Here is a 26285-nt window from a genome sequence, read left to right as displayed (position 1 = left end):
CGAGAGAACCAGGGGAGCGGGAGAACTAGGGGAGCAGGAGAACCAGGGGAGCGGGAGAACTAGGGGAGCGGGAGAACCAGGGGAGCGGGAGAACCAGGGGAGCGGGAGAACCAGAGGAGCAGAAGAACCAGGGGAGCAGGAGAACCAGGGGAGCGGGAGAACCAGAGGAGCGGGAGAACCAAAGGAGCGGAAGAACCAGGCGAGCAGAAGAACCAGAGGAGCAGGAGAACCAGGGGAGCGGGAGAACCAGAGGAGCGGGAGAACCAGAGCAGCGGGAGAACCAGGGGAACGGGAGAACCAGAGGAGCAGAAGAACCAGGGGAGCAGGAGAACCAGAGGAGCAGGAGAACCAGGGGAGCGGGAGAACCAGGGGAGCGGGAGAACCAGGGGAGCGGGAGAACCAGGGGAGCGGGAGAACCAGGGGAGCAGGAGAACCAGGGGAGCAGGAGAACCAGAGGAGCAGGAGAACCAGAGGAGCAGGAGAACCAGAGGAGCGGGAGAACCAGGGGAGCGGGAGAACCAGGGGAGCGGGAGAACCAGGGGAGCGGGAGAACCAGGGGAGCGGGAAAAACCAGGGGAACGGGAGAACCAGGGGAGCGGGAGAACCAGGGGAGCGGGAAAACCAGGGGAGCGGAAGAACCAGGGGAGCGGGAGAACCAGGGGAACGGGAAAACCAGGGGAGCGGTAGAACCAGGGAAGCGGGAGAACCAGGGGAGCGGGAGAACCAGGGGAGCGGGAAACCAGAGGAGCGGAAGAACCAGGGGAGCGGGAGAACCAGAGGAGCGGAAGAACCAGGGGAGCGGGAGAACCAGGGGAGCGGGAGAACCAGAGGAGCGGGAGAACCAAAGGAGCAGAAGAACCAGGGGAGCAGGAGAACCAGGGGAGCGGGAGAACCAGAGGAGCGGGAGAACCAGGGGAGCGGGAGAACCAAAGGAGCGGGAGAACCAGAGGAGCGGGAGAACCAGGGGAGCGGGAGAACCAGGGGAGCGGGAGAACCAAAGGAGCGGGAGAACCAAAGGAGCGGAAAAAACAGGGGAGCGGAAAAAACAGGGGAGCGGGAGAACCAGGGGAGCGGGAGAACCAGAGGAGCGGGAGAACCAGAGGAGCGGGAGAACCAGGGGAGCGGGAGAACCAGAGGAGCGGGAGAACCAGAGGAGCGGGAGAACCAGAGGAGCGGGAGAACCAGGGGAACGGGAGAACCAGAGGAGCAGAAGAACCAGGGGAGCAGGAGAACCAGGGGAGCGGGAGAACCAGGGAGCAGGAGAACCAGAGGAGCGGGAGAACCAGAGGAGCGGGAGAACCAGGGGAGCGAGAGAACCAGGGGAGCGGGAGAACCAGGGGAGCGGGAGAACCAGGGGAGCGGGAGAACCAGGGGAGCGGGAGAACCAGGGGAGCGGGAGAACCAGAGGAGCAGAAGAACCAGGGGAGCGGGAGAACCAGAGGAGCGGAAGAACCAGGGGATCGGGAGAACCAGGGGAGCGGGAGAACCAGAGGAGCGGGAGAACCAAAGGAGCAGAAGAACCAGGGGAGCGGGAGAACCAGGGGAGCGGGAGAACCAGAGGAGCGGGAGAACCAGGGGAGCGGGAGAACCAAAGGAGCGGGAGAACCAAAGGAGCGGGAGAACCAGGGGAGCGGGTGAACCAGGGGAGCGGGAGAACCAGGGGAGCGGGAGAACCAGAGGAGCGGGAGAACCAGGGGAACGGGAGAACCAGGGGAACGGGAGAACCAGGGGAGCGGGAGAACCAGGGGAGCGGGAGAACCAGGGGAACGGGAGAACCAGAGGAGCGGGAGAACCAGAGGAGCGGGAGAACAAGGGGAGCGGGAGAACCAGAGGAGCGGGAGAACCAGAGGAGCGGGAGAACCAGAGGAGCGGGAGAACCAGGGGAACGGGAGAACCAGAGGAGCAGAAGAACCAGGGGAGCAGGAGAACCAGAGGAGCGGGAGAACCGGGGAGCAGGAGAACCAGAGGAGCGGGAGAACCAGAGGAGCGAGAGAACCAGGGGAGCGGGAGAACTAGGGGAGCAGGAGAACCAGGGGAGCGGGAGAACTAGGGGAGCAGGAGAACCAGGGGAGCGGGAGAACCAGGGGAGCGGGAGAACCAGGGGAGCGGGAGAACCAGAGGAGCAGAAGAACCAGGGGAGCGGGAGAACCAGGGGAGCGGGAGAACCAGAGGAGCGGGAGAACCAGAGGAGCGGGAGAACCAAAGGAGCGGAAGAACCAGGCGAGCAGAAGAACCAGAGGAGCAGGAGAACCAGGGGAGCGGGAGAACCAGAGGAGCGGGAGAACCAGAGCAGCGGGAGAACCAGGGGAACGGGAGAACCAGAGGAGCAGAAGAACCAGGGGAGCGGGAGAACCAGGGGAGCGGGAGAACCAGAGGAGCGGGAGAACCAGAGGAGCGGGAGAACCAGAGGAGCGGGAGAACCAGAGGAGCGAGAGAACCAGGGGAGCGGGAGAACCAGGGGAGCGGGAGAACTAGGGGAGCGGGAGAACCAGGGGAGCGGGAGAACCAGGGGAGCGGGAGAACCAGAGGAGCAGAAGAACCAGGGGAGCGGGAGAACCAGGGGAGCGGGAGAACCAGAGGAGCGGGAGAACCAGAGGAGCGGGAGAACCAGAGGAGCAGAAGAACCAGGGGAGCAGAAGAACCAGGGGAGCAGAAGAACCAGAGGAGCAGAAGAACCAGAGGAGCGGAAGAACCAGGGGAGCGGGAGAACCAGAGGAGCGGGAGAACCAGAGGAGCGGGAGAACCAGAGGAGCAGAAGAACCAGGGGAGCAGAAGAACCAGGGGAGCAGAAGAACCAGAGGAGCAGAAGAACCAGAGGAGCAGAAGAACCAGAGGAGCAGAAGAACCAGAGGAGCAGGAGAACCAGGGGAGCAGGAGAACCAGAGGAGCAGGAGAACCAGGGGAGCAGGAGAACCAGAGGAGCAGGAGAACCAGAGGAGCAGGAGAACCAGGGGAGCAGGAGAACCAGAGGAGCGGGAGAACCAGGGGAGCGGGAGAACCGGAGGAGCGGGAGAACCGGAGGAGCGGGTGAACCAGGGGAGCGGGAGAACCAGGGGAGCGGGAGAACCAAAGGAGCGGGAGAACCAAAGGAGCGGAAAAAACAGGGGAGCAGACGAACCAGGGGAACGGGAGAACCAGAGGAGCGGGAGAACCAGGGGAACGGGAGATCCAGGGGAGCGGGAGAACCAGGGGAGCGGGAGAACCAGGGGAACGGGAGAACCAGAGGAGCGGGAGAACCAGAGGAGCGGGAGAACAAGGGGAGCGGGAGAACCAGAGGAGCGGGAGAACCAGAGGAGCGGGAGAACCAGGGGAGCGGGAGAACCAGGGGAACGGGAGAACCAGAGGAGCAGAAGAACCAGGGGAGTAGGAGAACCAGAGGAGCGGGAGAACCGGGGAGCAGGAGAACCAGAGGAGCGGGAGAACCAGAGGAGCGAGAGAACCAGGGGAGCGGGAGAACTAGGGGAGCAGGAGAACCAGGGGAGCGGGAGAACTAGGGGAGCAGGAGAACCAGGGGAGCGGGAGAACCAGGGGAGCGGGAGAACCAGGGGAGCGGGAGAACCAGAGGAGCGGGAGAACCAGAGGAGCGGGAGAACCAGAGGAGCGGGAGAACCAGGGGAGCGGGAGAACCAGGGGAACGGGAGAACCAGAGGAGCAGAAGAACCAGGGGAGCGGGAGAACCAGGGGAGCGGGAGAACCAGGGAGCAGGAGAACCAGAGGAGCGGGAGAACCAGAGGAGCGGGAGAACCAGAGGAGCGGGAGAACCAGAGGAGCGGGAGAACCAGGGGAACGGGAGAACCAGAGGAGCAGAAGAACCAGGGGAGCAGGAGAACCAGGGGAGCGGGAGAACCAGGGAGCAGGAGAACCAGAGGAGCGGGAGAACCAGAGGAGCGGGAGAACCAGGGGAGCGAGAGAACCAGGGGAGCGGGAGAACCAGGGGAGCGGGAGAACCAGGGGAGCGGGAGAACCAGGGGAGCGGGAGAACCAGGGGAGCGGGAGAACCAGAGGAGCAGAAGAACCAGGGGAGCGGGAGAACCAGAGGAGCGGAAGAACCAGGGGATCGGGAGAACCAGGGGAGCGGGAGAACCAGAGGAGCGGGAGAACCAAAGGAGCAGAAGAACCAGGGGAGCGGGAGAACCAGGGGAGCGGGAGAACCAGAGGAGCGGGAGAACCAGGGGAGCGGGAGAACCAAAGGAGCGGGAGAACCAAAGGAGCGGGAGAACCAGGGGAGCGGGTGAACCAGGGGAGCGGGAGAACCAGGGGAGCGGGAGAACCAGAGGAGCGGGAGAACCAGGGGAACGGGAGAACCAGGGGAACGGGAGAACCAGGGGAGCGGGAGAACCAGGGGAGCGGGAGAACCAGGGGAACGGGAGAACCAGAGGAGCGGGAGAACCAGAGGAGCGGGAGAACAAGGGGAGCGGGAGAACCAGAGGAGCGGGAGAACCAGAGGAGCGGGAGAACCAGAGGAGCGGGAGAACCAGGGGAACGGGAGAACCAGAGGAGCAGAAGAACCAGGGGAGCAGGAGAACCAGAGGAGCGGGAGAACCGGGGAGCAGGAGAACCAGAGGAGCGGGAGAACCAGAGGAGCGAGAGAACCAGGGGAGCGGGAGAACTAGGGGAGCAGGAGAACCAGGGGAGCGGGAGAACTAGGGGAGCAGGAGAACCAGGGGAGCGGGAGAACCAGGGGAGCGGGAGAACCAGGGGAGCGGGAGAACCAGAGGAGCAGAAGAACCAGGGGAGCGGGAGAACCAGGGGAGCGGGAGAACCAGAGGAGCGGGAGAACCAGAGGAGCGGGAGAACCAAAGGAGCGGAAAAAACAGGGGAGCGGAAAAAACAGGGGAGCGGGAGAACCAGGGGAGCGGGAGAACCAGAGGAGCGGGAGAACCAGAGGAGCGGGAGAACCAGGGGAGCGGGAGAACCAGAGGAGCGGGAGAACCAGAGGAGCGGGAGAACCAGAGGAGCGGGAGAACCAGGGGAACGGGAGAACCAGAGGAGCAGAAGAACCAGGGGAGCAGGAGAACCAGGGGAGCGGGAGAACCAGGGAGCAGGAGAACCAGAGGAGCGGGAGAACCAGGGGAGCGGGAGAACCAGGGGAGCGAGAGAACCAGGGGAGCGGGAGAACCAGGGGAGCGGGAGAACCAGGGGAGCGGGAGAACCAGGGGAGCGGGAGAACCAGGGGAGCGGGAGAACCAGAGGAGCAGAAGAACCAGGGGAGCGGGAGAACCAGAGGAGCGGAAGAACCAGGGGATCGGGAGAACCAGGGGAGCGGGAGAACCAGAGGAGCGGGAGAACCAAAGGAGCAGAAGAACCAGGGGAGCGGGAGAACCAGGGGAGCGGGAGAACCAGAGGAGCGGGAGAACCAGGGGAGCGGGAGAACCAAAGGAGCGGGAGAACCAAAGGAGCGGGAGAACCAGGGGAGCGGGTGAACCAGGGGAGCGGGAGAACCAGGGGAGCGGGAGAACCAGAGGAGCGGGAGAACCAGGGGAACGGGAGAACCAGGGGAACGGGAGAACCAGGGGAGCGGGAGAACCAGGGGAGCGGGAGAACCAGGGGAACGGGAGAACCAGAGGAGCGGGAGAACCAGAGGAGCGGGAGAACAAGGGGAGCGGGAGAACCAGAGGAGCGGGAGAACCAGAGGAGCGGGAGAACCAGAGGAGCGGGAGAACCAGGGGAACGGGAGAACCAGAGGAGCAGAAGAACCAGGGGAGCAGGAGAACCAGAGGAGCGGGAGAACCGGGGAGCAGGAGAACCAGAGGAGCGGGAGAACCAGAGGAGCGAGAGAACCAGGGGAGCGGGAGAACTAGGGGAGCAGGAGAACCAGGGGAGCGGGAGAACTAGGGGAGCAGGAGAACCAGGGGAGCGGGAGAACCAGGGGAGCGGGAGAACCAGGGGAGCGGGAGAACCAGAGGAGCAGAAGAACCAGGGGAGCGGGAGAACCAGGGGAGCGGGAGAACCAGAGGAGCGGGAGAACCAGAGGAGCGGGAGAACCAAAGGAGCGGAAGAACCAGGCGAGCAGAAGAACCAGAGGAGCAGGAGAACCAGGGGAGCGGGAGAACCAGAGGAGCGGGAGAACCAGAGCAGCGGGAGAACCAGGGGAACGGGAGAACCAGGGGAACGGGAGAACCAGAGGAGCAGAAGAACCAGGGGAGCGGGAGAACCAGGGGAGCGGGAGAACCAGAGGAGCGGGAGAACCAGAGGAGCGGGAGAACCAGAGGAGCAGGAGAACCAGAGGAGCGAGAGAACCAGGGGAGCGGGAGAACCAGGGGAGCGGGAGAACCAGGGGAGCGGGAGAACCAGGGGAGCGGGAGAACCAGGGGAGCGGGAGAACCAGAGGAGCAGAAGAACCAGGGGAGCGGGAGAACCAGGGGAGCGGGAGAACCAGAGGAGCGGGAGAACCAGAGGAGCGGGAGAACCAGAGGAGCAGAAGAACCAGGGGAGCAGAAGAACCAGGGGAGCAGAAGAACCAGAGGAGCAGAAGAACCAGAGGAGCGGAAGAACCAGGGGAGCGGGAGAACCAGAGGAGCGGGAGAACCAGAGGAGCGGGAGAACCAGAGGAGCAGAAGAACCAGGGGAGCAGAAGAACCAGGGGAGCAGAAGAACCAGAGGAGCAGAAGAACCAGAGGAGCAGAAGAACCAGAGGAGCAGAAGAACCAGAGGAGCAGGAGAACCAGGGGAGCAGGAGAACCAGAGGAGCAGGAGAACCAGGGGAGCAGGAGAACCAGAGGAGCAGGAGAACCAGAGGAGCAGGAGAACCAGGGGAGCAGGAGAACCAGAGGAGCGGGAGAACCAGGGGAGCGGGAGAACCGGAGGAGCGGGAGAACCGGAGGAGCGGGTGAACCAGGGGAGCGGGAGAACCAGGGGAGCGGGAGAACCAAAGGAGCGGGAGAACCAAAGGAGCGGAAAAAACAGGGGAGCAGACGAACCAGGGGAACGGGAGAACCAGAGGAGCGGGAGAACCAGGGGAACGGGAGATCCAGGGGAGCGGGAGAACCAGGGGAGCGGGAGAACCAGGGGAACGGGAGAACCAGAGGAGCGGGAGAACCAGAGGAGCGGGAGAACAAGGGGAGCGGGAGAACCAGAGGAGCGGGAGAACCAGAGGAGCGGGAGAACCAGAGGAGCGGGAGAACCAGGGGAACGGGAGAACCAGAGGAGCAGAAGAACCAGGGGAGTAGGAGAACCAGAGGAGCGGGAGAACCGGGGAGCAGGAGAACCAGAGGAGCGGGAGAACCAGAGGAGCGAGAGAACCAGGGGAGCGGGAGAACTAGGGGAGCAGGAGAACCAGGGGAGCGGGAGAACTAGGGGAGCAGGAGAACCAGGGGAGCGGGAGAACCAGGGGAGCGGGAGAACCAGGGGAGCGGGAGAACCAGAGGAGCGGGAGAACCAGAGGAGCGGGAGAACCAGAGGAGCGGGAGAACCAGGGGAGCGGGAGAACCAGGGGAACGGGAGAACCAGAGGAGCAGAAGAACCAGGGGAGCAGGAGAACCAGGGGAGCGGGAGAACCAGGGAGCAGGAGAACCAGAGGAGCGGGAGAACCAGAGGAGCGGGAGAACCAGAGGAGCGGGAGAACCAGAGGAGCGGGAGAACCAGGGGAACGGGAGAACCAGAGGAGCAGAAGAACCAGGGGAGCAGGAGAACCAGGGGAGCGGGAGAACCAGGGAGCAGGAGAACCAGAGGAGCGGGAGAACCAGAGGAGCGGGAGAACCAGGGGAGCGAGAGAACCAGGGGAGCGGGAGAACCAGGGGAGCGGGAGAACCAGGGGAGCGGGAGAACCAGGGGAGCGGGAGAACCAGAGGAGCAGAAGAACCAGGGGAGCGGGAGAACCAGAGGAGCGGAAGAACCAGGGGATCGGGAGAACCAGGGGAGCGGGAGAACCAGAGGAGCGGGAGAACCAAAGGAGCAGAAGAACCAGGGGAGCAGGAGAACCAGGGGAGCGGGAGAACCAGAGGAGCGGGAGAACCAGGGGAGCGGGAGAACCAAAGGAGCGGGAGAACCAAAGGAGCGGGAGAACCAGGGGAGCGGGTGAACCAGGGGAGCGGGAGAACCAGGGGAGCGGGAGAACCAGAGGAGCGGGAGAACCAGGGGAACGGGAGAACCAGGGGAACGGGAGAACCAGGGGAGCGGGAGAACCAGGGGAGCGGGAGAACCAGGGGAACGGGAGAACCAGAGGAGCGGGAGAACCAGAGGAGCGGGAGAACAAGGGGAGCGGGAGAACCAGAGGAGCGGGAGAACCAGAGGAGCGGGAGAACCAGAGGAGCGGGAGAACCAGGGGAACGGGAGAACCAGAGGAGCAGAAGAACCAGGGGAGCAGGAGAACCAGAGGAGCGGGAGAACCGGGGAGCAGGAGAACCAGAGGAGCGGGAGAACCAGAGGAGCGAGAGAACCAGGGGAGCGGGAGAACTAGGGGAGCAGGAGAACCAGGGGAGCGGGAGAACTAGGGGAGCGGGAGAACCAGGGGAGCGGGAGAACCAGGGGAGCGGGAGAACCAGGGGAGCGGGAGAACCAGAGGAGCAGAAGAACCAGGGGAGCGGGAGAACCAGGGGAGCGGGAGAACCAGAGGAGCGGGAGAACCAGAGGAGCGGGAGAACCAAAGGAGCGGAAGAACCAGGCGAGCAGAAGAACCAGAGGAGCAGGAGAACCAGGGGAGCGGGAGAACCAGAGGAGCGGGAGAACCAGAGCAGCGGGAGAACCAGGGGAACGGGAGAACCAGAGGAGCAGAAGAACCAGGGGAGCGGGAGAACCAGGGGAGCGGGAGAACCAGAGGAGCGGGAGAACCAGAGGAGCGGGAGAACCAGAGGAGCGGGAGAACCAGAGGAGCGGGAGAACCAGGGGAGCGGGAGAACCAGGGGAGCGGGAGAACTAGGGGAGCGGGAGAACCAGGGGAGCGGGAGAACCAGGGGAGCGGGAGAACCAGAGGAGCAGAAGAACCAGGGGAGCGGGAGAACCAGGGGAGCGGGAGAACCAGAGGAGCGGGAGAACCAGAGGAGCGGGAGAACCAGAGGAGCAGAAGAACCAGGGGAGCAGAAGAACCAGGGGAGCAGAAGAACCAGAGGAGCAGAAGAACCAGAGGAGCAGAAGAACCAGGGGAGCGGGAGAACCAGAGGAGCGGGAGAACCAGAGGAGCGGGAGAACCAGAGGAGCAGAAGAACCAGGGGAGCAGAAGAACCAGGGGAGCAGAAGAACCAGAGGAGCAGAAGAACCAGAGGAGCAGAAGAACCAGAGGAGCAGAAGAACCAGAGGAGCAGGAGAACCAGGGGAGCAGGAGAACCAGAGGAGCAGGAGAACCAGGGGAGCAGGAGAACCAGAGGAGCAGGAGAACCAGAGGAGCAGGAGAACCAGGGGAGCAGGAGAACCAGAGGAGCGGGAGAACCAGGGGAGCAGGAGAACCGGAGGAGCGGGAGAACCGGAGGAGCGGGTGAACCAGGGGAGCGGGAGAACCAGGGGAGCGGGAGAACCAAAGGAGCGGGAGAACCAAAGGAGCGGAAAAAACAGGGGAGCAGACGAACCAGGGGAACGGGAGAACCAGAGGAGCGGGAGAACCAGGGGAACGGGAGAACCAGGGGAGCGGGAGAACCAGGGGAGCGGGAGAACCAAAGGAGCGGGAGAACCAAAGGAGCGGAAAAAACAGGGGAGCGGAAAAAACAGGGGAGCGGGAGAACCAGGGGAGCGGGAGAACCAGAGGAGCGGGAGAACCAGGGGAGCGGGAGAACCAGGGGAGCGGGAGAACCAGAGGAGCGGGAGAACCAGGGGAGCGGGAGAACCAGGGGAGCGGGAGAACCAGAGGAGCGGGAGAACCAGGGGAACGGGAGAACCAGAGGAGCGGAAGAACCAGGGGAGCGGGAGAACCAGGGGAGCGGGAGAACCAGAGGAGCGGGAGAACCAGGGAGCAGGAGAACCAGAGGAGCGGGAGAACCAGAGGAGCGGGAGAACCAGGGGAGCGGGAGAACCAGAGGAGCGGGAGAACCAGGGGAGCGGGAGAACCAGGGGAGCGGGAGAACCAGGGGAGCGGGAGAACCAGGGGAGCGGGAGAACCAGAGGAGCGGGAGAACCAGAGGAGCGGGAGAACCAGGGGAGCGGGAGAACCAGAGGAGCGGAAGAACCAGGGGATCGGGAGAACCAGGGGAGCGGGAGAACCAGAGGAGCGGGAGAAACAAAGGAGCAGAAGAACCAGGGGAGCGGGAGAACCAGGGGAGCGGGAGAACCAGAGGAGCGGGAGAACCAGGGGAGCGGGAGAACCAAAGGAGCGGGAGAACCAAAGGAGCGGGAGAACCAGAGGAGCGGGAGAACCAGAGGAGCGGGAGAACCAGAGGAGCGGGTGAACCAGGGGAGCGGGAGAACCAGGGGAGCGGGAGAACCAGAGGAGCGGGAGAACCAGGGGAACGGGAGAACCAGGGGAGCGGGAGAACCAGGGGAACGGGAGAACCAGGGGAACGGGAGAACCAGAGGAGCGGGAGAACCAGAGGAGCGGGAGAACCAGGGGAGCGGGAGAACCAGAGGAGCGGGAGAACCAGAGGAGCGGGAGAACCAGAGGAGCGGGAGAACCAGAGGAGCGGGAGAACCAGAGGAGCGGGAGAACCAGGGGAACGGGAGAACCAGAGGAGCAGAAGAACCAGGGGAGCGGGAGAACCAGGGGAGCGGGAGAACCAGAGGAGCGGGAGAACCAGGGAGCAGGAGAACCAGAGGAGCGGGAGAACCAGAGGAGCGAGAGAACCAGGGGAGCGGGAGAACTAGGGGAGCGGGAGAACCAGGGGAGCGGGAGAACTAGGGGAGCAGGAGAACCAGGGGAGCGGGAGAACCAGGGGAGCGGGAGAACCAGAGGAGCAGAAGAACCAGGGGAGCAGGAGAACCAGGGGAGCGGGAGAACCAGAGGAGCGGGAGAACCAGAGGAGCGGGAGAACCAGAGGAGCGGGAGAACCAAAGGAGCAGAAGAACCAGGCGAGCAGAAGAACCAGAGGAGCAGGAGAACCAGGGGAGCGGGAGAACCAGAGGAGCGGGAGAACCAGAGCAGCGGGAGAACCAGGGGAACGGGAGAACCAGAGGAGAAGAAGAACCAGGGGAGCAGGAGAACCAGAGGAGCAGAAGAACCAGGGGAGCGGGAGAACCAGAGGAGCGGGAGAACCAGGGGAACGGGAGAACCAGAGGAGCGGGAGAACCAGAGGAGCGGGAGAACCAGGGGAGCGGGAGAACCAGGGGAGCGGGAGAACCAGGGGAGCGGGAGAACCAGGGGAGCGGAAGAACCAGGGGAGCGGGAGAACCAGAGGAGCGGGAGAACCAGGGGAACGGGAGAACCAGAGGAGCGAGAGAACCAGGGGAGCGGGAGAACCAGGGGAGCGGGAGAACCAGGGGAGCGGGAGAACCAGGGGAGCAGGAGAACCAGGGGAGCAGGAGAACCAGGGGAGCAGGAGAACCAGAGGAGCAGAAGAGCCAAGGGAGCAGGAGAACCAGGGGAGCGGGGGAACCAGAGGAGCGGGAGAACCAGAGGAGCGGGAGAACCAGAGGAGCAGGAGAACCAGAGGAGCAGAAGAGCCAAGGGAGCGGGAGAACCAGGGGAGCGGGGGAACCAGAGGAGCGGGAGAACCAGAGGAGCGGGAGAACAAGAGGAGCGGGAGAACCAGAGCAGCGGGAGAACCAGGGGAACTGGAGAACCAGAGGAGCGGAAGAACCAGGGGAGCGGGAGAACCAGGGGAGCGGGAGAACCAGGGGAGCGGGAGAACCAGAGGAGCGGGAGAACCAGGGAGCAGGAGAACCAGAGGAGCGGGAGAACCAGGGAGCAGGAGAACCAGAGGAGCGGGAGAACCAGAGGAGCGAGAGAACCAGGGGAGCGGGAGAACCAGAGGAGCGGGAGAACCAGAGGAGCGGGAGAACCAGAGGAGCGGGAGAACCAGGGGAGCGGGAGAACCAGGGGAGCGGGAGAACCAGGGGAGCGGGAGAACCAGGGGAGCGGGAGAACCAGGGGAGCAGGAGAACCAGGGGAGCAGGAGAACCAGGGGAGCAGGAGAACCAGAGGAGCAGAAGAGCCAAGGGAGCAGGAGAACCAGGGGAGCGGGGGAACCAGAGGAGCGGGAGAACCAGAGGAGCGGGAGAACCAGAGCAGCGGGAGAACCAGGGGAACTGGAGAACCAGAGGAGCAGAAGAACCAGGGGAGCGGGAGAACCAGGGGAGCGGGAGAACCAGGGGAGCGGGAGAACCAGAGGAGCGGGAGAACCAGGGAGCAGGAGAACCAGAGGAGCGGGAGAACCAGGGAGCAGGAGAACCAGAGGAGCGGGAGAACCAGGGGAGCGGGAGAACCAGGGGAGCGGGAGAACCAGAGGAGCGGGAGAACCAGAGGAGCGGGAGAACCAGAGGAGCGGGAGAACCAGAGGAGCGGGAGAACCAGGGGAGCGGGAGAACCAGGGGAGCGGGAGAACCAGGGGAGCGGGAGAACCAGGGGAGCGGGAGAACCAGGGGAGCGGGAGAACCAGAGGAGCAGAAGAACCAGGGGAGCGGGAGAACCAGGGGAGCGGGAGAACCAGAGGAGCGGGAGAACCAGGGGAGCGGGAGAACCAGGGGAGCGGGAGAACCAGAGGAGCGGGAGAACCAGAGGAGCGGGAGAACCAGAGGAGCGGGAGAACCAGAGGAGCGGGAGAACCAGAGGAGCGGGAGAACCAGGGGAGCGGGAGAACCAGGGGAGCGGGAGAACCAGGGGAGCGGGAGAACCAGAGGAGCAGAAGAACCAGGGGAGCGGGAGAACCAGGGGAGCGGGAGAACCAGAGGAGCGGGAGAACCAGAGGAGCGGGAGAACCAGAGGAGCGGGAGAACCAAAGGAGCAGAAGAACCAGGGGAGCGGAAGAACCAGGGGAGCGGGAGAACCAGAGGAGCGGGAGAACCAGAGGAGCGGGAGAACCAGAGGAGCGGGAGAACCAGAGGAGCGGGAGAACCAGAGGAGCGGGAGAACCAGAGGAGCGAGAGAACCAGGGGAGCGGGAGAACTAGGGGAGCGGGAGAACCAGAAGAGCGGGAGAACCAGAGGAGCGGGAGAACCAAAGGAGCAGAAGAACCAGGCGAGCAGAAGAACCAGAGGAGCAGGAGAACCAGGGGAGCGGGAGAACCAGAGGAGCGGGAGAACCAAAGCAGCGGGAGAACCAGGGGAACGGGAGAACCAGAGGAGCAGAAGAACCAGGGGAGCAGGAGAACCAGAGGAGCAGGAGAACCAGGGGAGCGGGAGAACCAGGGGAGCGGGAGAACCAGAGGAGCGGGAGAACCAGGGGAACGGGAGAACCAGAGGAGCGGGAGAACCAGGGGAACGGGAGAACCAGAGGAGCGGGAGAACCAGAGGAGCAGGAGAACCAGAGGAGCGTGAGAACCAGGGGAGCGGGAGAACTAGGGGAGCAGGAGAACCAGGGGAGCGGGAGAACCAGGGGAGCAGGAGAACCAGAGGAGCAGAAGAACCAGGGGAGCAGGAGAACCAGGGGAGCGGGGGAACCAGAGGAGCGGGAGAACCAGAGGAGCGGGAGAACCAGAGCAGCGGGAGAACCAGGGGAACTGGAGAACCAGAGGAGCAGAAGAACCAGGGGAGCGGGAGAACCAGGGGAGCGGGAGAACCAGGGGAGCGGGAGAACCAGGGGAGCGGGAGAACCAGAGGAGCGGGAGAACCAGAGGAGCGGGAGAACCAGAGGAGCGGGAGAACCAGAGGAGCGGGAGAACCAGAGGAGCGGGAGAACCAGAGGAGCGGGAGAACCAGGGGAGCGGGAGAACCAGGGGAGCGGGAGAACCAGGGGAGCGGGAGAACCAGGGGAGCGGGAGAACCAGAGGAGCGGGAGAACCAGAGGAGCGGGAGAACCAGAGGAGCGGGAGAACCAAAGGAGCGGAAGAACCAGGGGAGCAGAAGAACCAGAGGAGCAGAAGAACCAGAGGAGCAGAAGAACCAGAGGAGCAGAAGAACCAGAGGAGCAGGAGAACCAGGGGAGCAGGAGAACCAGGGGAGCAGGAGAACCAGGGGAGCAGGAGAACCAGAGGAGCAGGAGAACCAGAGGAGCAGGAGAACCAGGAGAACCAGGAGAACCAGAGGAGCGGGAGAACCAGGGGAGCGGGAGAACCAGAGGAGCGGGAGAACCAGAGGAGCGGGAGAACCAGAGGAGCGAGAGAACCAGGGGAGCGGGAGAACCAGAGGAGCAGGAGAACCAGGGGAGCGGGAGAACCAAAGGAGCGGGAGAACCAGAGGAGCGGGAGAACCAGAGGAGCAGGAGTACCAGAGGAGCGGGAGAACCAGAGGAGCAGGAGAACCAGAGGAGCAGGAGAACCAGAGGAGCAGAAGAACCAGGGGAGCGGGAGAACCAGAGGAGCGGGAGAACCAGGGGAGCGGGAGAACCAGGGGAGCGGGAGAACCAGGGGAGCGGGAGAACCAGGGGGGCGGGAGAACCAGAGGAGCGGGAGTACAAGGGGAGCGGGAGAACCAGGGGAGCGGGAGAACCAGGGGAGCGGGAGAACCAGGGGAGCGGGAGAACCAGAGGAGCGGGAGAACCAGGGGAACGGGAGAACCAGGGGAACGGGAGAACGAGGGGAGCGGGAGAACCAGGGGAGCGGGAGAACCAGGGGAGCGGGAGAACCAGGGGAGCGGGAGAACCAGGGGAGCGGGAGAACCAGAGGAGCGGGAGAACCAGAGGAGCGGGAGAACCAGAGGAGCGGGAGAACCAGAGGAGCGGGAGAACCAGGGGAGCGGGAGAACCAGAGGAGCGGGAGAACCAGGGGAACGGGAGAACCAGAGGAGCAGAAGAACCAGGGGAGCGGGAGAACCAGGGGAGCGGGAGAACCAGAGGAGCGGGAGAACCAGGGAGCAGGAGAACCAGAGGAGCGGGAGAACCAGAGGAGCGAGAGAACCAGGTAAGCGGGAGAACCAGGGGAGCGGGAGAACCAGGGGAGCGGGAGAACCAGGGGAGCGGGAGAACCAGGGGAGCGGGAGAACCAGAGGAGCAGAAGAACCAGGGGAGCGGGAGAACCAGGGGAGCGGGAGAACCAGGGGAGCGGAAGAACCAGGGGATCGGGAGAACCAGGGGAGCGGGAGAACCAGAGGAGCGGGAGAACCAAAGGAGCAGAAGAACCAGGGGAGCAGGAGAACCAGGGGAGCGGGAGAACCAGAGGAGCGGGAGAACCAGGGGAGCGGGAGAACCAAAGGAGCGGGAGAACCAAAGGAGCGGGAGAACCAGGGGAGCGGGTGAACCAGGGGAGCGGGAGAACCAGGGGAGCGGGAGAACCAGGGGAGCGGGAGAACCAGGGGAACGGGAGAACCAGGGGAACGGGAGAACCAGGGGAACGGGAGAACCAGGGGAACGGGAGAACCAGGGGAGCGGGAGAACCAGGGGAGCGGGAGAACCAAAGGAGCGGGAGAACCAGAGGAGCGGGAGAACCAGAGGAGCGGGAGAACCAAAGGAGCAGAAGAACCAGGCGAGCAGAAGAACCAGAGGAGCAGGAGAACCAGGGGAGCGGGAGAACCAGAGGAGCGGGAGAACCAGAGCAGCGGGAGAACCAGGGGAACGGGAGAACCAGAGGAGCAGAAGAACCAGGGGAGCAGGAGAACCAGAGGAGCAGAAGAACCAGGGGAGCGGGAGAACCAGAGGAGCGGGAGAACCAGGGGAACGGGAGAACCAGAGGAGCGGGAGAACCAGAGGAGCGGGAGAACCAGGGGAGCGGGAGAACCAGGGGAGCGGGAGAACCAGGGGAGCGGGAGAACCAGGGGAGCAGAAGAACCAGGGGAGCGGGAGAACCAGGGGAGCGGGAGAACCAGGGGAACGGGAGAACCAGGGGAACGGGAGAACCAGGGGAACGGGAGAACCAGGGGAGCGGGAGAACCAGGGGAGCGGGAGAACCAAAGGAGCGGGAGAACCAGAGGAGCGGGAGAACCAGAGGAGCGGGAGAACCAAAGGAGCAGAAGAACCAGGCGAGCAGAAGAACCAGAGGAGCAGGAGAACCAGGGGAGCGGGAGAACCAGAGGAGCGGGAGAACCAGAGCAGCGGGAGAACCAGGGGAACGGGAGAACCAGAGGAGCAGAAGAACCAGGGGAGCAGGAGAACCAGAGGAGCAGAAGAACCAGGGGAGCGGGAGAACCAGAGGAGCGGGAGAACCAGGGGAACGGGAGAACCAGAGGAGCGGGAGAACCAGAGGAGCGGGAGAACCAGGGGAGCGGGAGAACCAGGGGAGCAGGAGAACCAGGGGAGCGGGAGAACCAGGGGAGCAGAAGAACCAGGGGAGCGGGAGAACCAGAGGAGCGGGAGAACCAGGGGAACGGGAGAACCAGAGGAGCGAGAGAACCAGGGGAGCGGGAGAACCAGGGGAGCAGGAGAACCAGGGGAGCGGGAGAACCAGGGGAGCAGGAGAACCAGAGGAGCAGAAGAACCAGAGGAGCAGAAGAACCAAGGGAGCAGGAGAACCAGGGGAGCGGGGGAACCAGAGGAGCGGGAGAACCAGAGGAGCGGGAGAACCAGAGCAGCGGGAGAACCAGGGGAACTGGAGAACCAGAGGAGCAGAAGAACCAGGGGAGCGGGAGAACCAGGGGAGCGGGAGAACCAGGGGAGCGGGAGAACCAGGGGAGCGGGAGAACCAGGGGAGCGGGAGAACCAGGGGAGCGGGAGAATCAGAGGAGCGGGAGAACCAGGGGAGCGGGAGAACCAGAGGAGCGGGAGAACCAGAGGAGCGGGAGAACCAGAGGAGCGGGAGAACCAGAGGAGCGGGAGAACCAGAGGAGCGAGAGAACCAGGGGAGCGGGAGAACCAGGGGAGCGGGAGAACCAGGGGAGCGGGAGAACCAGGGGAGCGGGAGAACCAGGGGAGCGGGAGAACCAGGGGAGCGGGAGAACCAGGGGAGCGGGAGAACCAGGGGAGCGGGAGAACCAGAGGAGCGGGAGAACCAGAGGAGCGGGAGAACCAGAGGAGCGGGAGAACCAAAGGAGCAGAAGAACCAGGGGAGCAGAAGAACCAGGGGAGCAGAAGAACCAGAGGAGCAGTAGAACCAGAGGAGCAGAAGAACCAGAGGAGCAGGAGAACCAGGGGAGCAGGAGAACCAGAGGAGCAGGAGAACCAGGGGAGCGGGAGAACCAGAGGAGCGGGAGAACCAGAGGAGCGGGAGAACCAGAGGAGCGGGAGAACCAGAGGAGCGGGAGAACCAGGGGAACGGGAGAACCAGAGGAGCAGAAGAACCAGGGGAGCAGGAGAACCAGGGGAGCGGGAGAACCAGAGGAGCGGGAGAACCAGGGAGCAGGAGAACCAGAGGAGCGGGAGAACCAGAGGAGCGAGAGAACCAGGGGAGCGGGAGAACTAGGGGAGCAGGAGAACCAGGGGAGCGGGAGAACTAGGGGAGCAGGAGAACCAGGGGAGCGGGAGAACCAGGGGAGCGGGAGAACCAGAGGAGCAGAAGAACCAGGGGAGCAGGAGAACCAGGGGAGCGGGAGAACCAGAGGAGCAGGAGAACCAGAGGAGCGGAAGAACCAGGGGAGCGGGAGAACCAGAGGAGCGGGAGAACCAGGGGAGCGGGAGAACCAGGGGAGCGGGAGAACCAGGGGAGCGGGAGAACCAGGGGGGCGGGAGAACCAGAGGAGCGGGAGTACAAGGGGAGCGGGAGAACCAGGGGAGCGGGAGAACCAGGGGAGCGGGAGAACCAGGGGAGCGGGAGAACCAGAGGAGCGGGAGAACCAGGGGAACGGGAGAACCAGGGGAACGGGAGAACGAGGGGAGCGGGAGAACCAGGGGAGCAGAAGAACCAGAGGAGCAGAAAAACCAGAGGAGCAGAAGAACCAGAGGAGCAGAAGAACCAGAGGAGCAGGAGAACCAGGGGAGCAGGAGAACCAGAGGAGCAGGAGAACCAGGGGAGCAGGAGAACCAGAGGAGCAGGAGAACCAGGGGAGCAGGAGAACCAGAGGAGCAGGAGAACCAGAGGAGCAGGAGAACCAGGGGAGCGGGAGAACGAGAGCAGCATTTTTTCATTGTTTTAGGCGTAGTTCTGGTATATTTACAGAAATGATTATGAATGTGCATGGAGTGTGAAATAGAGGGTGGGAGGGCATCTGACCTGACTGGACTCTTCTCCTTCCTCACTGGACTTTTACTTCGTGATCTCCGGCGTCTGAAACACACATGAAATATAAACTTGAATTAGGAAAACATGCTCAAATTTCAACATCAAAAGCATTTAAAATAAACACACAGGACCAGAGAGAACAAGCAAACAAAAAAGACTGACTCCAAGTCCAAAGTAAAAGTCCCATTTTACGTATGTCAGTCCAACATCGTCGCCTTTTGTGATCCTTTTTCAGGTGTTCCAGGAGGATGTTCATAAAGTCTGGACTTTACCCTCTCTCCAAACATTCTGAGCTCTTCTTTCACACTCTTCATCTGCCAAAACAAAACCTCTTTCACATGAGTTTTTATGTCGTCAGAATCGTTCATTTAGATCCTTCAGATTGAATTCCCCTTGAAAGTTCTGATTTTAAAGCTTTAATGAGCTAAAGAGTCACATATGAATGTAGCGCCCCCTGCTGTCCTCACATGTGGCTCTGTGCTCTCGATGGCGCCCCCTGCTGTCCTCACATGTGGCTCTGTGCTCTCGATGGCGCCCCCTGCTGTCCTCACATGTGGCTCTGTGCTCTCGATGGCGCCCCCTGCTGTCCTCACATGTGGCTCTGTGCTCTCGATGGCGCCCCCTGCTGTCCTCACATGTGGCTCTGTGCTCTCGATGGCGCCCCCTGCTGTCCTCACATGTGGCTCTGTGCTCTCGATGGCGCCCCCTGCTGTCCTCACATGTGGCTCTGTGCTCTCGATGGCGCCCCCTGCTGTACTCACATGTGGCTCTGCTCTGTGCTCTCGATGGCGCCCCCTGCTGTACTCACATGTGGCTCTGTGCTCTCGATGGCGCCCCCTGCTGTCCTCACATGTGGCTCTCTGCTCTCGATGGCGCCCCCTGCTGTACTCACATGTGGCTCTGTGCTCTCGATGGCGCCCCCTGCTGTACTCACATGTGGCTCTGTGCTCTCGATGGCGCCCCCTGCTGTCCTCACATGTGGCTCTCTGCTCTCGATGGCGCCCCCTGCTGTCCTCACATGTGGCTCTGTGCTCTCGATGGCGCCCCCTGCTGTCCTCACATGTGGCTCTGTGCTCTCGATGGCGCCCCCTGCTGTCCTCACATGTGGCTCTGTGCTCTCGATGGCGCCCCCTGCTGTACTCACATGTGGCTCTGCTCTGTGCTCTCGATGGCGCCCCCTGCTGTCCTCACATGTGGCTCTGTGCTCTCGATGGCGCCCCCTGCTGTCCTCACATGTGGCTCTGTGCTCTCGATGGCGCCCCCTGCTGTCCTCACATGTGGCTCTGTGCTCTCGATGGCGCCCCCTGCTGTCCTCACATGTGGCTCTGTGCTCTCGATTGCGCCCCCTGCTGTACTCACATGTGGCTCTGCTCTGTGCTCTCGATGGCGCCCCCTGCTGTACTCACATGTGGCTCTGTGCTCTCGATGGCGCCCCCTGCTGTCCTCACATGTGGCTCTGTGCTCTCGATGGCGCCCCCTGCTGTACTCACATGTGGCTCTGTGCTCTCGATGGCGCCCCCTGCTGTCCTCACATGTGGCTCTGTGCTCTCGATGGCGCCCCCTGCTGTACTCACATGTGGCTCTGCTCTGTGCTCTCGATGGCGCCCCCTGCTGTACTCACATGTGGCTCTGCTCTGTGCTCTCGATGGCGCCCCCTGCTGTCCTCACATGTGGCTCTGTGCTCTCGATGGCGCCCCCTGCTGTACTCACATGTGGCTCTCTGCTCTCGATGGCGCCCCCTGCTGTACTCACATGTGGCTCTGTGCTCTCGATGGCACCCCCTGCTGTACTCACACATGTGGCTCTGCTCTGTGCTCTCGATGGCGCCCCCTGCTGTACTCACATGTGGCTCTGCTCTGTGCTCTCGATGGCGCCCCCTGCTGTCCTCACATGTGGCTCTGTGCTCTCGATGGCGCCCCCTGCTGTACTCACATGTGGCTCTGTGCTCTCGATGGCGCCCCCTGCTGTACTCACATGTGGCTCTGCTCTGTGCTCTCGATGGCACCCCCTGCTGTACTCACATGTGGCTCTGTGCTCTCGATGGCACCCCCTGCTGTACTCACACATGTGGCTCTGCTCTGTGCTCTCGATGGCGCCCCCTGCTGTACTCACATGTGGCTCTGCTCTGTGCTCTCGATGGCGCCCCCTGCTGTCCTCACATGTGGCTCTGTGCTCTCGATGGCGCCCCCTGCTGTACTCACATGTGGCTCTGTGCTCTCGATGGCGCCCCCTGCTGTACTCACATGTGGCTCTGTGCTCTCGATGGCGCCCCCTGCTGTACTCACATGTGGCTCTGTGCTCTCGATGGCGCCCCCTGCTGTACTCACATGTGGCTCTGTGCTCTCGATGGCGCCCCCTGCTGTACTCACATGTGGCTCTCTGCTCTCGATGGCGCCCCCTGCTGTACTCACATGTGGCTCTGTGCTCTCGATGGCGCCCCCTGCTGTCCTCACATGTGGCTCTGTGCTCTCGATGGCGCCCCCTGCTGTCCTCACATGTGGCTCTGTGCTCTCGATGGCGCCCCCTGCTGTACTCACATGTGGCTCTGTGCTCTCGATGGCACCCCCTGCTGTACTCACACATGTGGTTCTGCTCTGTGCTCTCGATGGCGCCCCCTGCTGTCCTCACATGTGGCTCTGTGCTCTCGATGGCGCCCCCTGCTGTACTCACACATGTGGCTTTGCTCTGTGCTCTCGATGGCGCCCCCTGTCTCTCTCTTTGCTTCTCTTTCTCTCTCGGCTGCGACTCTTTCGTTTGCAACTGCGGCTCCTCTTCCGCTCGCGGCTCCTCTTCCTCTCTCTGCTGCGGCTGCGTTTTTTACAGCTGAAAAACAAGACTCAAGTTACAAGTGACGCCGGCTGCAAGACGCCACGACAAAACCCCTGGACCGCTCGGGTCAGGGTGAGGCTCGGGTCAGGGTGAGGCTCGGGTCAGGGTGAGGCTCGGGTCAGGATCAGGTTCGGGTCAGGGTGAGGCTCGGGTCAGGGTGAGGCTCGGGTCAGGGTGAGGCTCGGGTCAGGGTGAGGCTCGGGTCAGGGTCAGGCTCGGGTCAGGGTGAGGCTCGGGTCAGGGTGAGGCTCGGGTCAGGGTGAGGCTCGGGTCAGGGTGAGGCTCGGGTCAGGGTGAGGCTCGGGTCAGGGTGAGGCTCGGGTCCAGGTCAGGGTCTCACCTCTTGCCGTGGTCCCGCGCGGCGCTCTCGCTGCCTTCGTCCTGTCGACACAAACAGCATCAGAAACAGAAGTGCGTTAAACAGAGAAAAATAAAGAATGTGAAGAACACGACCTCGTTCTGAACAAGGCTCTTCCATCGCTCTAAAAGATACAACACACAGTAAAACATCTGAACAGACTGTGAAGGAGGTGAGAGGGAGGGACGAGGAGGAGGCGGGGGAGGGACGAGGAGGAGGCGGGGGAGGGACGAGGAGGAGGCGGGGGAGGGACGAGGAGGAGGAGTGAGGAGGGACGAGGAGGAGGAGTGAGGAGGGACGAGGAGGAGGTGGGGGAGTGACAAGGAGGAGGAGTGAGGAGGGACGAGGAGGAGGAGTGAGGAGGGACAAGGAGGAGGAGTGAGGAGGGACGAGGAGGAGGCGGGGGAGGGACGAGGAGGAGGAGTGAGGAGGGACGAGGAGTGAGGAGGGACGAGGAGGAGGCGGGGGAGGGACGAGGAGGAGGAGTGAGGAGGGACGAGGAGGAGGAGGAGAGGGAGGATGAAGAGTACCTTCCTGTTCTTGTACGGCGCCTCCAGCATCGCCTCGATGTCAAAGTCGTCAGCCATTTTCAGCAAATCTGAAACAAACACAACGTGTTAGACCAAATCTGGTCCCGGTCTGGACTTGGGCCGTGCCTGGTCCCGGTCTGGACTTGGGCCGTGCCTGGTCTCGGTCTGGACTTGGGCCGTGCTTCATGTTTGTGCAGTGAAATGGAGCAAAGGATCATGGTCTAAAAAAGTTCTTACATCATCACTTTTATTTCCGTGGTCAATACCATAAGTTATACATCATTTTAAAGCTTATTTTCTCAACTAAACGAATATGTCATTGATTTACATTGAATAATTTGCCCCAAGAAGCAATTGCCAATAGTTTGTGAGAAAGTCTCAACTTTTACAAACGCATGTCCTGTTTGTGTTTATGACGGACGAAACGGCTTTAATTCTGTTCATTCTTCTGCTCAGTCTGTCCGTAAAGAACCATGAACAACAATATACACTTGTATTTTTACTGAAGTTTTCACATTTCGAGATATTGTCAGTGAAAATATTCACATGAGGTTTCTCCGTCCATAACAAATGACCTGTTTGACTTATAAGATGGTGAAAAAAAGGGCCACTTCCGACGCACGCGGTTTCTCTGTTGACATGGAGATAGCACATGCTCATGGTGACGTAGAAGACTTTGATTGACATATTATTCTAGCCTATGAGACTACCTTTAGAACGGTGGGTGGGATCCTCTGTATTCACGTGCGTAAGGATGTCAGAGCCTAGATTTTTTGGCAGGAGGCGACTAGATTTTACGCATCACGTTTTCTGATTTTATTCGCCTTTTGGATGCGCATTCTGTTAGATATATGTATTATTATACCAATACAAAAATAAAATAAAAATATATATATATATTTTTTTCACCTGTATATGGGAAATTCAAGGTAAACTCATATTTACACATTTTCACACACATTGTTTTTAGCAGTTATAATGGGTATTAGTGGCCTACAAAACATCAAAATGTATGTTTTATGATCATAGAGGAGCTAAAATTGTAATAAAACAGTTTGGCACAGTTGGCACATATTTGGATCACTTGTTCCGAATATACTTTTTGATACAAAAAGGTCAAAGCACCAAAATGCCTGTTCTAGAGATCTGAAACTTTACATAGTTGTTGTCATGACAACAGCATGTACAGTGAACAGCATAAACACACAATGAAGTATGTCATGCTCAGGACCATTACAAATGGACAATATTCCAAGCCTTGAAATAATTATTTTTACGTCCCTATCAACATGACAGGTACTGATCATTTGGTACCTGTCATGGCTAATTCTGAATCAGTCACAAGGAAAGGAAAACAGAATAACATCATTAATGAAAAATGAACTTTGAATAATGTCTCGTTATCATTTAACATAATTTTAACATCAAAACTGGTCACTCAATAATATATATTACTCCCTTGCACTGTTATAACTTTTAAAAAACGGAGGGATTCTATCTCTACAGAACTCATGGCAGACTTTGCACTTCAGAGCGATGACAACACCTGTTCTCATCAGACTCTCGCCAGTCACGGGCACAAAACTTACCAAGATCATCATGAATCCATTTATTGACAGTGACACTCAGTCTTGAGTGTCCTGCAGCCGCACTTTTTGGTTTATGTCTGAAAGCGGCAGCGTGCTGTTTATGTGCCATGATTTGCGCTCCGCACGTGCGCTCCGCGCGCGCACACATGCGCTGCGCGCGCACACATCACATGCGCTGCGCGCGCACACATCACATGCGCTGCGCGCACACATCACATGCGCTGCGCGCACACACATCACATGCGCTGCGCGCGCACACATGCGCCCTGACAGTGTGTCATGTGCACATCTGCAGAAACTAGAAGGCCTAAGCTTTCCCATGATGCATCACACTCACATGTGGAACGTAACATCCTCTTTTAATAAGCAATGACATTTGGGTCCAACCATTGTGCACAGGGTGACTGAGGAGGGCGATAGAGAGAGCACCCAACTACTGAGGAGGGCGATAGAGAGAGCACCCAACTACTGAGGAGGGCGATAGAGAGAGCACCCAACTACTGAGGAGGGCGATAGAGAGAGCACCCAACTACTGAGGAGGGCGATAGAGAGAGCACCCAACTACTGAGGAGGGCGATAGAGAGAGCACCCAACTACTGAGGAGGGCGATAGAGAGAGCACCCAACTACTGAGGAGGGCGATAGAGAGAGCACCCAACTACTGAGGAGGGCGATAGAGAGAGCACCCAACTACTGAGGAGGGCGATAGAGAGAGCACCCAACTACTGAGGAGGGCGATAGAGAGAGCACCCAACTACTGAGGAGGGCGATAGAGAGAGCACCCAACTACTGAGGAGGGCGATAGAGAGAGCACCCAACTACTGAGGAGGGCGATAGAGAGAGCACCCAACTACTGAGGAGGGCGATAGAGAGAGCACCCAACTACCGAGGAGGGCGATAGAGAGAGCACCTACGGCTGGGGGACAGTTTGTCCCACCGCCATCCTCCAACCTCAGCCCAGCGAGAACACTGTGACCCTAAACCTTGACCCCTGACCTTAACCCCTACTTTGTCTGGTTACAACTAGTTTATGCCATGGCTCTCTATTAGCAAGAGTGTAGCTAACTCATCCCAAAACAAACTAGACTGTGCAATCTATAAGTTTAAAAAGTTTAAGACCAAAATAAATTTAGTTGGGTCCGAGTGGGAGTCAATCTCCGGAAATCCTGCAAGCCGTGTCTCTGACCACTGGCCAAGACAGGAAATGTAGGAAGTTGTGTTATTATTATTGGACTCTCGGAGCTGAACCCGCGTCACTTCTCAGACGTGACCTCTGACCCCTATACCGGCTGAAGCGCACGCGCAGAGGTCACTGCACCGGGAGAGTCCTGTTAGCATCAGAGCCAACCACAACACACCGAGAGTCCTGGGGCTGTTAGCATCAGAGCTAACCACAACACACCGAGAGTCCTGGGGCTGTTAGCATCAGAGCTAACCACAACACACCGAGAGTCCTGGGGCTGTTAGCATCAGAGCTAACCACAACACACCGAGAGTCCTGGGGCTGTTAGCATCAGAGCCAACCACAACACACCGAGAGTCCTGGGGCTGTTAGCATCAGAGCTAACCACAACACACCGAGAGTCCTGGGGCTGTTAGCATCAGAGCTAACCACAACACACCGAGAGTCCTGGGGCTGTTAGCATCAGAGCTAACCACAACACACCGAGAGTCCTGGGGCTGTTAGCATCAGAGCCAACCACAACACACCGAGAGTCCTGGGGCTGTTAGCATCAGAGCTAACCACAACACACCGAGAGTCCTGGGGCTGTTAGCATCAGAGCTAACCACAACACACCGAGAGTCCTGGGGCTGTTAGCATCAGAGCTAACCACAACACACCGAGAGTCCTGGGGCTGTTAGCATCAGAGCTAACCACAACACACCGAGAGTCCTGGGGCTGTTAGCATCAGAGCTAACCACAACACACCGAGAGTCCTGGGGCTGTTAGCATCAGAGCTAACCACAACACACCGAGAGTCCTGGGGCTGTTAGCATCAGAGCTAACCACAACACACCGAGAGTCCTGGGGCTGTTAGCATCAGAGCCAACCACAACACACCGAGAGTCCTGGGGCTGTTAGCATCAGAGCTAACCACAACACACCGAGAGTCCTGGGGCTGTTAGCATCAGAGCTAACCACAACACACCGAGAGTCCTGGGGCTGTTAGCATCAGAGCTAACCACAACACACCGAGAGTCCTGGGGCTGTTAGCATCAGAGCTAACCACAACACACCGAGAGTCCTGGGGCTGTTAGCATCAGAGCCAACCACAACACACCGAGAGTCCTGGGGCTGTTAGCATCAGAGCTAACCACAACACACCGAGAGTCCTGGGGCTGTTAGCATCAGAGCTAACCACAACACACCGAGAGTCCTGGGGCTGTTAGCATCAGAGCTAACCACAACACACCGAGAGTCCTGGGGCTGTTAGCATCAGAGCTAACCACAACACACCGAGAGTCCTGGGGCTGTTAGCATCAGAGCTAACCACAACACACCGAGAGTCCTGGGGCTGTTAGCATCAGAGCTAACCACAACACACCGAGAGTCCTGGGGCTGTTAGCATCAGAGCTAACCACAACACACCGAGCCACAGACTCCCCGCGGCTGTAACGCGCGCTTTGAGTCTTTGAACACGAGCAGACACGTGTTTACGGCAGCTTTAACGTGACAATTACGTTTAAACAGCCCCGCGGGAACTCCAGAGAAACGCGGAGCTTAGCCTTTAGCTTAGCCGTTAGCACAGGTCTCCCGCTTCCCCCTCGCTCCCCGCGGGTCTCTCCTTTTTCTCGGGGTAAACCCGCTGGAGCGGGTCGGTACCAGGGCGCAGAGGCGGGTCTTACCTGTGTACGCAGTCTTTGGAGGCAAGACCTGGTTTACACCGGGTTAGTCTGGGTTTAGACCGGGTTTTGGGCCGCAGTGAACCGCGGTGCTGAAC

At 61.0% G+C, this 26285-nt stretch overlaps 1 protein-coding gene across 2 annotated transcripts in view; it reads right to left on the bottom strand.

Annotated features, from left to right (window-relative positions):
- LOC140354827 (RNA-binding protein 39-like) overlaps positions 1–26272 on the bottom strand; it is a 46397-nt gene extending 20125 nt beyond the window's left edge. The window contains exons 1-5 of one of the 2 annotated variants that reach the window (XM_072440070.1): positions 26191–26272; positions 21756–21823; positions 21208–21248; positions 20709–20861; positions 18030–18083 (exon numbers count right to left, since the gene is read on the bottom strand). In XM_072440070.1, coding sequence (XP_072296171.1) covers positions 18030–18083; positions 20709–20861; positions 21208–21248; positions 21756–21812 — 305 coding nt within the window. In that variant the 5' untranslated portion in view covers positions 21813–21823; positions 26191–26272. Of the gene's footprint in view, positions 1–18029; positions 18084–20708; positions 20862–21207; positions 21249–21320; positions 21350–21755; positions 21824–26190 lie in introns of those variants that run through there. The other variant, XM_072440071.1, reaches the window with a different exon arrangement.
- Between the last annotated feature and the right edge of the window lie 13 nt (positions 26273–26285).

The sequence above is a fragment of the Eucyclogobius newberryi genome, unplaced genomic scaffold (assembly GCF_026437365.1).
Source record: "Eucyclogobius newberryi isolate DKJ021-1_F unplaced genomic scaffold, fEucNew1.0.hap1 SCAF_11, whole genome shotgun sequence".
Taxonomy (NCBI): domain Eukaryota; kingdom Metazoa; phylum Chordata; class Actinopteri; order Gobiiformes; family Gobiidae; genus Eucyclogobius; species Eucyclogobius newberryi.
The sequence above is the reverse complement of the archived record's forward strand: the minus strand, read 5'-3'. Positions and strand labels throughout refer to the sequence as shown.